Below are 12,335 nucleotides of genomic sequence, written 5' to 3'. Positions count from 1 at the left end.
AGAGATGAAATCTGGCGGCTCCCGAACCGAACCCCCTCCGGCCCCTGGCTGCGCCTAGAAATTCTGTCCATAAAAATGATGAACAGAACCGGTGACAAAGGGCACCCCTGCCAGAGTCCAACATGCACCGGGAACAGGTCCGACTTACTGCCGGCAATGCGGACCAAGCTCCTGCTCCGGTTGTACAGGGACTGTACAGCCCTCACTAGAGGGCCTCCAACCCCATACTCCCGGAGCACCTCCCACAGAATGACGCGAGGGACAGTCGAATGCCTTCTCCAAGTCCACAAAACACATGTGGACTGTTTGGGCAAACTCCCATGAACCTTCAAGCACCCTGTGGAGGGTATAGAGCTGGTTCAGTGTTCCACGGCCAGGACGAAAACCGCATTGTTCCTCCTGAATCCGAGGTTCGACTATCGGCCGGATTCTCCTCTCCAGTACCCTGGAATAGACTTTCCCAGGGAGGCTGAGGAGTGTGATCCCCCGATAGTTGGAACACACCCTCTGGTCCCCCTTTTTAAAAAGAGGGACCGCCACCCCAGTCTGCCAGTCCAGAGGCACTGTCCCCGTCTGCCACGCGATGTTGCAGAGGCGTGTCAACCAAGACAAACCTACAACATCCAGAGACTTGAGGTACTCAGGGCGGATCTCATCCACCCCCGGTGCTTTGCTACTGAGGAGCTTGCGAACTATCTCAGTGACTTCAGCCCCGGTGATGGATGAATCGACCTCCAAGTCCCCAGTCTCTGCTTCCTCTACGGAAGACATGACAGTGGGATTGAGGAGATCCTCGAAGTATTCCTTCCACCGCCCGACAATATCCCCAGTCGAGGTCAACAGCTCCCCATCTCCACTGTAAACAGTGTTGACAGAAAGCTGCTTCCCCTTCCTGAGGCGCCGAATGGTTTGCCAGAATTTCCTCGAGGCTGACCGGTAGTCCTCCTCCATGGCCTCCCCGAACTCCTCCCAGACCTGAGTTTTTGTTTCTACAACCGGCCGAGCTGCCGCGCGCTTGGCCTGCCGGTACCCGTCAGCTGCCTCAGGAGTCCTATGAGCCAGCCAGGCCCAATAGGACTCCTTCAGCTTGACGGCATCCCTTACTTCCTGTGTCCACCACCGGGTTCGGGGGTTGCCGCCACGACAGGCACCGCCGACTTTACGGCCACAGCTACGGACGGCTGCATCAACAATGGAAGTGGAGAACATGGTCCATTCGGACTCAATGTCTCCAACCTCCCTCGGAATCTGGTCGAAGCTCTCCCGGAGGTGGGAGTTGAAAACCTCCCTGACAGCGGGTTCCACCAGACGTTCCCAACAAACCCTCACGGTATGTTTGGGTCTGCCAAGTCTGTCCCGCTTCCTCCCCTGCCAGCGAATCCAACTCACCACCAGGTGGTGATCAGTTGACAGCTCAGCCTCTCTCTTTACCTGAGTGTCCAAGACATACCGCCGATTATTTATCGTTTTCTCTTTCCCTTGTGCTTACTCCACCTGTCTTCTCTCATATTCCCCTTTGCAACTTCACTAGCATGCATGCGCGCGCGCACACACAAGCTGCCTTTAACACCCTCAACACTCAACATACATTTAACAGATTTGCCATTATGCCTGTATGTTTGTCTATCATGCCTATTGTCTCTTACACCTGTCCTTTTCTGTTGTCTCTGTCATTCACCTGTGTACTTGCATCACCTAATAAAAAAAAAGAATATTTGTACATGGAAGTACAGTACAAGTGAAGGATTCACTGAATCCAAATTAGAAAAATGTGAATATAGATGTTGACATTATAGAACATGTTGACTAACATAATTTTTTCAGTCGTTACAGGTATTAAGCCTGTATGAGTTTTGTGAGCTGGCACTGGCCTATATAAAAAGAGATATCAGCTTTACCTTACATGTATAGCTATGCCAACAGCTACATACAGCGTAAAAAAGGATCACTCATAAATGTTCCATGTAACCAATGTTTTTGCTGCATGCATCTATAACCGAGACATGTTTCCAGTTGCTGTTCATTGAAGTTTGCTTCAGTTGCTATATATTCAGTTGCATAATTATGACTTTTTGTTTCATAATTTAAATTTTGTATATCAGAATTTTGACTTAATTTCAACTTTTTATCCAATAATTATGACTTAATAGGCTTTTTTCATCTTTCAAGTTTTGAACACTAAAACTTATTAAATTATTAACTGCAGAACTCACTTTGCTGAACATTGTTCATACAATTAAAGATGCTTTTTAAGAGATCTCCTTTAAGTTTAATTTTCACAGCATGAATATCACTTAAAAGTCTCTTGCATGACCGCGGGGGAGAACTCCACCAATCATGCACCAACCATCACTCATTGTCATAGTATTTATCTAACTGTTATCATAGAAGCCTGAATTAGTTTAACTACATTTCAAGAACAGGACCCATGACTGTTATAGATCAGGGTTTACCTATGAATATGTGATCACTGACAAAACTTTGAGGTTCCCTCCAGGGTTACGTTTTGTTCATGTTAATCTCATTTACTTTTCTCACAAAAAAAATGCATGCATGGATGTTTAGTCATGGTATACTGACATAGTGATGTAGTAAGAAAGAACAACCTGGAAAAACAAGGTGAATACAAAATTTCACACAATTCAGTCAGAAATCCTTAAATTAATTTAATCAGTAATATTTACATAACAGGAGCCATCCAACAAACTGTGGAGAGGATATAACATGATTAAAAGAAATATATATGAAATGTATTCTGATTTTACTTTCCCTTGTTGATGCCACAAAGTTCCTGAAACACATTTTATGTGTATTTATTAAAAAGCAGGCTATATTATGACACAAACCCCCTCAAACTACAATCCCCTATACATTAGAAAGAGTCAAACTGAAATAAACAATGCGCACTTCTCTGATTTATCACCACAGAGCCATTATGAGTGAAGTGAACAGAATCCAGAAGCTTCTGTTGTTTCATCCTGGGTCAGCGAGTGCAAACACAAAAAATGTACAAACCTCAAAAAAAAAAGAAAAAGAAAAAAAAAAGAAGCGGAAATACACAATTTATACCAACAATTTCTGAACCAACATTACTTTCCTTTTTATAAAACTGTAAGATTTTACACTACATAAAATAATTGTATTTTACAACAATATAACTTTAGTCAGTAAAATATGTTTTGATTGAGGTAATTACATCGTGGTGCTTGTACAAAGTCAAAATTTAAAAAAAAAAAAAAAAAGATTTTCATCTGTTATTCCCTAAAAACACAACCACCTGACAGCACACGTTTTTCTTACTATCAAATCTCCTCAATGAGATCAACCCTTTTATCAAGGATGTCAAACATTTGTCAAGAGTATCCACTTGGTAGGACCTATATTAACACACCTCTCAGTGAACACAGGAATCAGGATGAACTCTCCAATCTGCCCACTCTGACCCACCCAGATATAGAAAAGAGTCATGCTTGAGATTTGACAATACCGGCAGACAGCCCAAGTCGTATTCTCTCTTGAAACTCAATAAACACCAAGACCTCATTTTGACTGTTTGCTGTTTTTACATTGACTTTTTCTTTTTTGTTCAAACAAAGCTTGAATGACATCTGCTGGAAAATCTTTGGAATTACATTTGTATGGCAGGTTTTCAAGGGTTTAGGGTAACTTTAGGGTAACCTTACACTCAAAAAGTTTATATGACGTCTTCAACCTCATTGGAAGAGTAAAAAGTAGTTCCAAATATCCGACACTGGAAGGCGGAGTGAAGCGCCAGCTGTCATAGAGGGAGACGTAAAACTGTTTTTCTCATGAAGGGTGACAAAAATAACTGTGTAAAAACTGAAAAAAAAAAAAAAAAACCCTAGCTCCTTCCTCACCTCTCAGCTAGCCAATCAGTGTGAAGTGGGTGGGAATGTCAGATCGCTGGTTTCAGGATGTTACAGAAACATTTCAGTTTGGACAAAAGCTTTGGACGAAGCTAGGCTAAATATATCTTGGACATACTGTATTTCTGTACCAAACAAACCTATGAAACTGATTAAATTTCATCTAGTTGTGGATTTTGACAAGAGCCAGCAGAGTCCCTCAAAGTTAGACCAGAAAATGTGTAGTTTTTCTGGCTACTACGTGATCTATTAAAAAGAGGCTTTCTTAAACACAGGGAAAGATACCATGGTTAACTGCTCTGTAGTTACTGCCCAATTTCCTTCCACTTCAAGCCTGTGCCAATTTAAACCTTAGCTGCATGGCATCCGTAAATAACAAAATATCTGAACTATAGTGCAGTCAATCTCAAACATGACCCTGGACAGCTACACAATGTCTCTCTGAAGAGGTGAAGGTAATTCTCGCAAGAATCAAGGCACAAATCTGGACACGACCTGACACACTTCGCAAAATGACTTATTGTGCCTCATTCATAATTGCAACTGTCACACTGTACATACGTAGCATCATCACAATGAATCGTTGCGTCCAATTTGATGAAAACCCAATGAGTTGAAAATATATTGTTCTGTGAGGGAAAACATACAAGTCTTCGCTGGCTCTCTGAGCCTTCCTCATTCAAAAGCAGGAAGGCTGCTTATTTAGGAATTCAAGGGTGGTGTAGAGTGGCAAAATGGGAGGAAATATTGTGGGATTCAAGGGTTCCAGATGTAAAGTCTCATTCTGTGCCCTGTGTACATCATCAGGATTCTTGGTAAGAGACATCTAATCACCAAGCTTCCATTCTGTTGCTTGTACAGATAATGGCAGAATGAAATGAGAGACTTTACCTTTTACGCTTGTAGTATAAAGTTCACCAAAGCAGGTAAGTGTCCGACCAAAGTTCAACCCAGGTCAACAGAAGGGTTGGCTGACACGCCTTAACCCATTCACACAGACCGCTGATGCGTCTCAGAACACTGAGGTTAGGTCATTACAATGAACTTGAGAACTTTTTTCCTGTTTCTATAAATTCACTAAGGGAACTGAGGAGAGACTGCTGGGGTATTGCTACACAATATTGACTTGTGAAGGAAAAAAGACATTGCAACTGCATACATACAGTTGGGGAAAGTCCTTCTGGAACCAGCAGCTCCTCAGATGTTGCAACTCTATCTTTAAAACGGTCTGTCTGGAATCACATATTTTCTATAATGAAAAACTTGCAATTGAAAGAAAAATGCAATATAAAGATAAAATGAACTGAAGAAATGTTAATTTGGACTTTTTTGGTATCTGTCAATCCCACTGACAGTGGAACCACTCCAGATGGAAAGAACAAAATAATGAAAAAAAAAAAATAAAAAATAAATAAAAATAAAAAAAATCATTTGTGATGGTTTTTAGAAAATGTTAGAAATATAGTGCCAGGTACATGTGATCTACCATGATCCATGTAGACTTCCAGGTGTTATCTACCCTGTATTCCCTTAAACAAAATATTCTGAGCAGTTTCCTTGAATATGGAGCCACAGCGCAGCATTGTTCCAGTGCCAGGTCTGGAGTTCCTTTCAACAGTTATTCATCGTTTTATTCTTTTTTTTTTAGTGATGGATCCCATGGCTAGCACTGTCAAAATAACACACCGATCACCGACAGGATATTTTCACTCTGATGGGTTAAGATGTGCTGGTTGATGTGGTACAAATATCATACTCAAATCCTGAACTTACAGTACTCCACTAATGAAGCCCCAGCTATTTATTATAGTGGCCCAGGTGGGAATAAAGTGTCAGAGATGGACAACTACCAGACATTACTCATTAGACTGACTGAACAAATAAGGTGGCAAAGAAGTTCAGCTCAAAAGTGATTGTAATAAACAGTCCTGTCATCATCTTGACAGACTAAATGATACAGTACAGTGCATTTCTGAGAAGACACTTTAGCAGCATACTGGCCATTATTTTTCTGTCTGAGTCTGTGACACCTGTTTTCAAACTGTTCTTTTTCTTCCAATGTAATGTTTTATAAGTCAAAATGTGTACTTTTAAAAGTCAATATTAGAAATACAAGTTCACATGTTTGGGACAAAGAATCAAAATTATGAGATAAGCCAAAAGTTGACTTACCAAAGAAATCTCATAACTTTGATTTAATATTGCAAAATTTGAACTTGGTACAGTATAATTTTGACATATCATGAACATTTCCATTTTTGTCATTCCTGTGTCATCTGTTTTTGGCAGAAAATATCTTTCATAGACTTTCCTGTTAGAAAATGACTTTTTTTTTTTTTTTTTCCATTTGGAGTCCAATAGAGTACAAATACAGGCCTATCAGACAACCAAGCTGTTGTAAACAAGTCCACCTAATCATCTTAACCAATTAGATAACTAGTAAATGTAAATGTAAAATATAAGTAACATTTTATTCACTGGCTTTCCTTTCTGATGTAAAAACTGCTCCACATTATATATAATTGAAATGCAGGTAAAAACTCCTGCAATACAAAGCTATCACCTGTCCAAAAGGCACATGTGCTTTGAGATCACATGGATGTTTTCACATGGGACTTTACAGTGAGGGTTGATAGAATATCTAGAAACAGTCTGATTTGCAAAAGTATATTTAAGGGGGAGTGGGAGTGAAATGGTTTACTTCTGCTCACTGTCTGCGTGCTGGCTGGTTACAACCATCTCTGCATGGAAAGGCTATCATGGACCAGGCTGATTAGTCCATCCAGGGTCTGTGTTTAGTGAGAGCATTCAGTACAATAGGTGATCCAGGATCAGAGGCCAAAACCACTTCATTCCCCTATACTATCTTGAGCACCTGAAATATATTTCAAACTGTATCAAAGCTGCATTCATAAAACTAAATCACTGATTAATTCTAACAAAACTCTGCTTCTTGGCTTGAACTGTATTTGCTCTCAGTGCTGTAGTTTAGGAATTGCTGGAAAATACTGTTTAGGTTAGCTTCACTGATAGCAATGACAAAACTTAGGTGACAAGTATCCTTGGGTAAATAAGCCACGAATCCCACATCAATGCATCCAAATATGACACATTTGATATACACACTTGGCTGGAGATGTTCAGTAAAATCCACTGTAGAAGCTCTCAGCCTTAAACTCAAATTCTAATCAATTCTTCAAAGGACAAGTCAACACTCGGTGGCAGTGCAGCAAGTAGGAACAAGTCTGAAAACTGAGAATTGTACATCTTGAGTACACACAGGACACCAACAGTTGTGTAGCAGGAGCCGGGCTGACAAACAGATCTGAGTATCACCAAGCGGTTCTGACATCTAACAGTGAAATGTGTTTCTATTGTTGATTTTTTTTTTGCTAGTGTCTTGACTCATGACTGGGCAATCTTTGGGCAAGTCGATGAGTTTTTTCTATACATTTTTGTTGTAGTCTGACAGTTCTCAACGACAAGTCGGGTTCTTTAATCAGTGAATGAAATTTGCTTAACTGTGCAGTTGAAAGCTTCAGAAAAAGCTAGTAAGAAGAACTTGAGTTAAAATATCTTTGTCAAATGACTGTTTCCAAGATAAAGAATGAACTTTAACACTCAACTACTCTGATACATATTTGTAACAAATCAGTGACAGATCCAATATTCAAAATGTCAAACATTTCTTTCACTTTGAAAAATATATTAAAGGGATATTCTTTCCTAGTGCTCCATGAAAATATCATCATCACTTTCATGTGCATAGACAGACTAGCTTAGCAGAAAGACTGGAGGCGGGGGGGAATTCTAGCTTAACTCAGCCAAAAAGAAAAATGAGAAAACATCTTACTATTGTTCATAAAGTGTCAACTGACTGTATGTGTCTTGTGTTTGAAAATGGAGAAGTCATTGATTCAGTTTCTCATCACTCCACTTCTAACAATATAGCCTATAACTGTGGGTGGACTTTGTTATTCTGACCAAATCTGAATGATTATCCACCAACAGCATGTTTTCCTGGTGGATTCCTGTGGAATCAGAGTAAGTGTGTGCAGAGAAAACACATAACTTCTATCTCAATATCTCTGCTTTGCTGCCTCTACACTGATATACATCCACTGCTTGTCCTGTGTGTTCAAGTCCTTGGACTGAAAGCCACTCAATATCTTTAAGGCTTCACTGTATGATGAGTGTCTGTGTAGAAAAAGTCTTGTGACAAGGCTGTACTGTGACATATTGCATAAATTACCATCATCACCACTACGGTGTTAAGAGTTAACCCTCAAATCGAAATCTTATTAGCATCCTTTGTTATCCACAGTTAGGACTAATTAATTCCCTGCATGTGTGAGACTGACAGAAATCAGAGTGAAGACAACATAAGTGCAAGTCAACAAGTATATCTGAGTGTGCATGTGTGTGTCACCAGCCCTCAGAGGGGAGTTTGTAGGTGTGTGTATTGCTGTGATGGTGTGGAGGAGGAGGAGGTGTTGGGGGTGGGGCTGTTGGCCAGACGGGAGGAAGGGGAGGAGTCAGATCGCTGGAGCTCTTCCAGCTTCTTCAAGTACTCGTCTCTAAGGGCCAACAGTTCCTTGTAGCGCTGCTCCACTGGACTCTGCTGCTGTAACACAAAACACAAACACACACACACACACACACACACACACACACACACACACACACACACACACACACACACACACACACACACACACACACACACACACACACACACACACACACACACGTTAGGTTTCATCCTTTTTGAGGACATCACACAGACAATCATTTCCACTAAAATGTAATGATTTACCCTATGGGACCTGCATTTTGTCCCCACAATTACAGTAATACATGGGCACACACACATGTACGTGCACATTTGCTGCACTTTGGGTGAAGCCAAATTAATCATTTTTTTCAGCTCTTATTGTACTGTTGTACTGTAGCTCTCAGATGATACAGCCATCGTTGGATGTGTATCATAGGAACAAACTGGAAACAGCTTTGTCAACTGATGTGGACTGAACCACCTGCACATACATGCCAGCAAGACAAAGGAGATGGTGACTGATTTCTGAAGGGAGGTACCACAGTCTACATCAGTGAAGATCCAGGGCTTGGACATTGAGATTGTGGGGGATTACAAATACCTGGGTGTTCACCTCAACAACAAACTGAACTGGACAAACAACACAGATGTCCTGTACAAGAATGGCCAAAGTAGACTCCATCTCCTAAGAAGACTGAGGTCCTTTGGAGTATGTAGGACACTGTTAAAAACTTTTTATGACTCTGTGGTGGCATCTGCAGTTTTCTATACAGTGGTTTGCTGGGGCTGTGGGAGCTGGCTCTGTCCTGGACTGCCCTCTGGACATCATCGACGAGGTGGTTAAGAGGAGGATAGCCAGGCTGGACAACCCATCCAACCCCCTGAATGTAACAGTGGGGGTCTTAAGCAGCTCGTTCAGTCACAGACTGCTGCATCCAGTGTGTAAGAAAGAACGCTATCACCGGTCCTTCATCCCAACAGCTGTCAGACTGTTTAACACCAGCATCATGTAATGTAGCTCTGTGTTGATGCTGTCTTTCCCAATTCCACATCATAAACCTACTGTTGGGGTTTCTTTCACTACTGTTATCAATGCTAATATATGCTCAAATGATCCATTTCATCTGGTGCAATTTTGCTTTTTTAAGTTATATTTACATATATTTTTCCTCAATTGCGCAATAACACTATCTGTTATCCATATTGGCAACAGTATCTTTATAAACTGTACACATTGTGCAAATACGTAGACTCATAAAATTCAATGTCCTTCCCATGCAACAGTATTTCTCAGGTACAATACAAATCATGACATTGTTTTTTTCTCATCAGAAAATTGGCAATGGTATTTTCATGGGCATTTTTTATGGCATTTAGTATTTTTAACATCTGTACATAATGTACATATACATAGTTGATTTTCTACTCTATATCTTGTACATTTTTTATCTTGACCCTTCTGTGCCACTGTTTTTGCTTTTTGTAATACTTGCTGGCTGCAACAACTTAATTTCCTGGGTGTGGGTCCCACAACAAACCAACTACTATGCAATGGGTGGCCCCTGAGTCTGTGGCCCAGACCAGTTGCCCACTTGGTAATCTAGCCCAGATCACAGTATATTATAACAAACACACTGACAGTCCTACCTGTTGTCGGATGCGCGGGTTCCAGCGAATGTAGTATGTTACCCACAGCTCTAGGTGGCGCATGCTGGCAACGGGGTAGAGGACCCTGCCAGACTCCGGGGTGTAGAAGGGATTTAAATAAATGTCCATCTTACTGTTGACCAGAGACCACAGAGACACCGTCTTCGACCTCACCTCCTGCACAACAGAAAGGGTGTAATTTAAAGTTGAAACGTTCTGCAAAGTCAAAGTATGCTTGTACGCATACAGTAGGGCAACTCAGAGCAGGCAGTATTTTATGTCCAGTCTTACATGCTGGTCTCGTGCACTCTCACAGTTGTAGAGGAAAGTCCCAAAGCGACAGCTGTAGAGATGATCCAGGATTGTCAGCAGGAGGCGCTCATTAAACTCAAAGGCTGTAGGAAACTGAGGGGGAGAGGAGGGAGACAAGATGATGTGAGATTGGAAGGAGAGGAGAAAGGAATTAACCAGAAAATCAAAGATGGCCAGTCACCTCAGATCTCAGATCAGTGAGCACCCATATGGACTGTTCGTTAGGCTCTGTTTTCATGACAGCAACCACAACTGTTTCTGGAGCATAGTCACTTAGCTTCCACCTCAGTGATTTTATCAGAGCAAAGTAAATACTTTGTAAAGTAAATATATTGCTCAGCGGTAAAAGAATAAGGCTTGCATGAAACTGTTTTAATTACACACAGCCTGTAGATAAATCAACATTAAAAATTAACTTTGAATTCAATTGCAGCAGTACTGATCTATAAATGAATATAAGTAATTTTTTAGGTATCTGTTGTCCATAGCTGCTTAATTCTGTATGAAAAGCTTCTCCTTCAGTTTGTTAATCCCTGCAGCCATCTAAAGGCAGCAGGACACATATGTTGATAAATCTGCAGCCTCTGATTGGAGAAGTACTGTGTTGGAGCGCAGTACCATTAGATATGGCCATCCACTGTTTTTACCTTCATCACATGCCAATGATACCAGGCAGCTACATGACCATGAATGACCATGCACACCTCTACATACATCACACTGGTTCTCTTTATTGTACTGTTCATGCAGGGGACATTGGTTTACAGCAACTCATAATTCACTGCCTCCGTTGCAACTGTCCTTTAAGCAGAAGTGGAATTTCAGAGTTTATTGTTGAAATGCACTTCGGTGCAAACGTTGTGTCAAATCAGTTGAGATGACATGGCTATTTACAACATGAGATGATGCTTTATTATTATTTCTGGACTAGGCAAGCAGCAAACTTTCGGCACTACTGTGCTTCCACCATTCGCCGACTTGGCTCCTCCCAACTGCAGACAGTTGACAAGCAAATTTTTTTCAGTGTTTTTAAGTCAATTTGTTGCATTGGTGGTGTTTTTTTGGTTTGATTGATCTGAGCAACCGTAAAAGATGCAAAACATAGGCATTTTCAGTGTGTTACAGTGTGTCCTAGGCAGAAAATCATTTCTGGCCATCCAACTCCGACCACAACAAAAGATGTGACATCATCTGCAAACAACGTATTGGCTAAATTTTTGCAGAGTGATGAAAGCAGAGATGTGATTGGTTGAGAATGTATCTATTAATCACCATAACCTCTGATTTACATTCACCTTTATGCTCAACAGTTTTACACTTGGAGTGTAAATACCTTTGATGTTACATTCCCACGAAAGAGCTTGATGATTCAGATGTGTTAAACATACCTGTTTAGTCATCTGCCATACGCAGTCGATGAACTGAACAAAGATGGGTGATCTGTCCTGATCTGCATGGTTCTTGTCACCATGGCCTATCCTCTACACATATGCACACACACACACACACACACACACACACACACACACACACACACACACACACACACACACCCCAAATGATTAACAAGAAGATAAACTATCTATCAGTCAATTGGGTGATTTCTTGCATAAATGTCCGTTTCTGTAAAAATATCTAAAAAGCATTGATTATGAATTTATATAAATCCCCACAAAGATGTAAAAAAATTACTTACTGAGGCAAACTTGTGCCCAAAGCTGATCCATTCCTTCTCAATCAGCACCTGAAACAACACAAAAGGATGTTAATTACATCAAGGTAATTGTAATCTTAGATTTCTGTCCATTTGTTGCACTAAAGCTTTATTCTGAAAGCCAGATTAGTATAAAAAGTAGTAGTAGTAAAAACATTGTTACTTTTAGGTACAGTATAACCACTACATTGAAACAATTCTAGCTTATTGTGCTGCTCAC

The 12,335-nt window shown here is 40.8% G+C and overlaps 1 protein-coding gene across 1 annotated transcript in view; it reads right to left on the bottom strand.

The window, feature by feature from the left end:
* Window positions 1–7,261: 7,261 nt before the first annotated feature.
* Window positions 7,262–12,335, bottom strand: part of mtm1 (myotubularin 1) — a 42,648-nt gene continuing 37,574 nt past the window's right edge. Inside the window, exons 12-16 of the mRNA XM_070993059.1 lie at window positions 12,098–12,145; window positions 11,790–11,882; window positions 10,381–10,494; window positions 10,090–10,266; window positions 7,262–8,511 (exon numbers count right to left, since the gene is read on the bottom strand). Coding sequence (XP_070849160.1) covers window positions 8,323–8,511; window positions 10,090–10,266; window positions 10,381–10,494; window positions 11,790–11,882; window positions 12,098–12,145 — 621 coding nt within the window. The 3' untranslated portion in view covers window positions 7,262–8,322. The remainder of the gene's footprint in view (window positions 8,512–10,089; window positions 10,267–10,380; window positions 10,495–11,789; window positions 11,883–12,097; window positions 12,146–12,335) is intronic.

Source organism: Chaetodon trifascialis, chromosome 23 (genome assembly GCF_039877785.1).
Source record: "Chaetodon trifascialis isolate fChaTrf1 chromosome 23, fChaTrf1.hap1, whole genome shotgun sequence".
Lineage (NCBI taxonomy): Eukaryota > Metazoa > Chordata > Actinopteri > Chaetodontiformes > Chaetodontidae > Chaetodon > Chaetodon trifascialis.
This window is presented reverse-complemented; position numbering and strand designations above follow the sequence as displayed.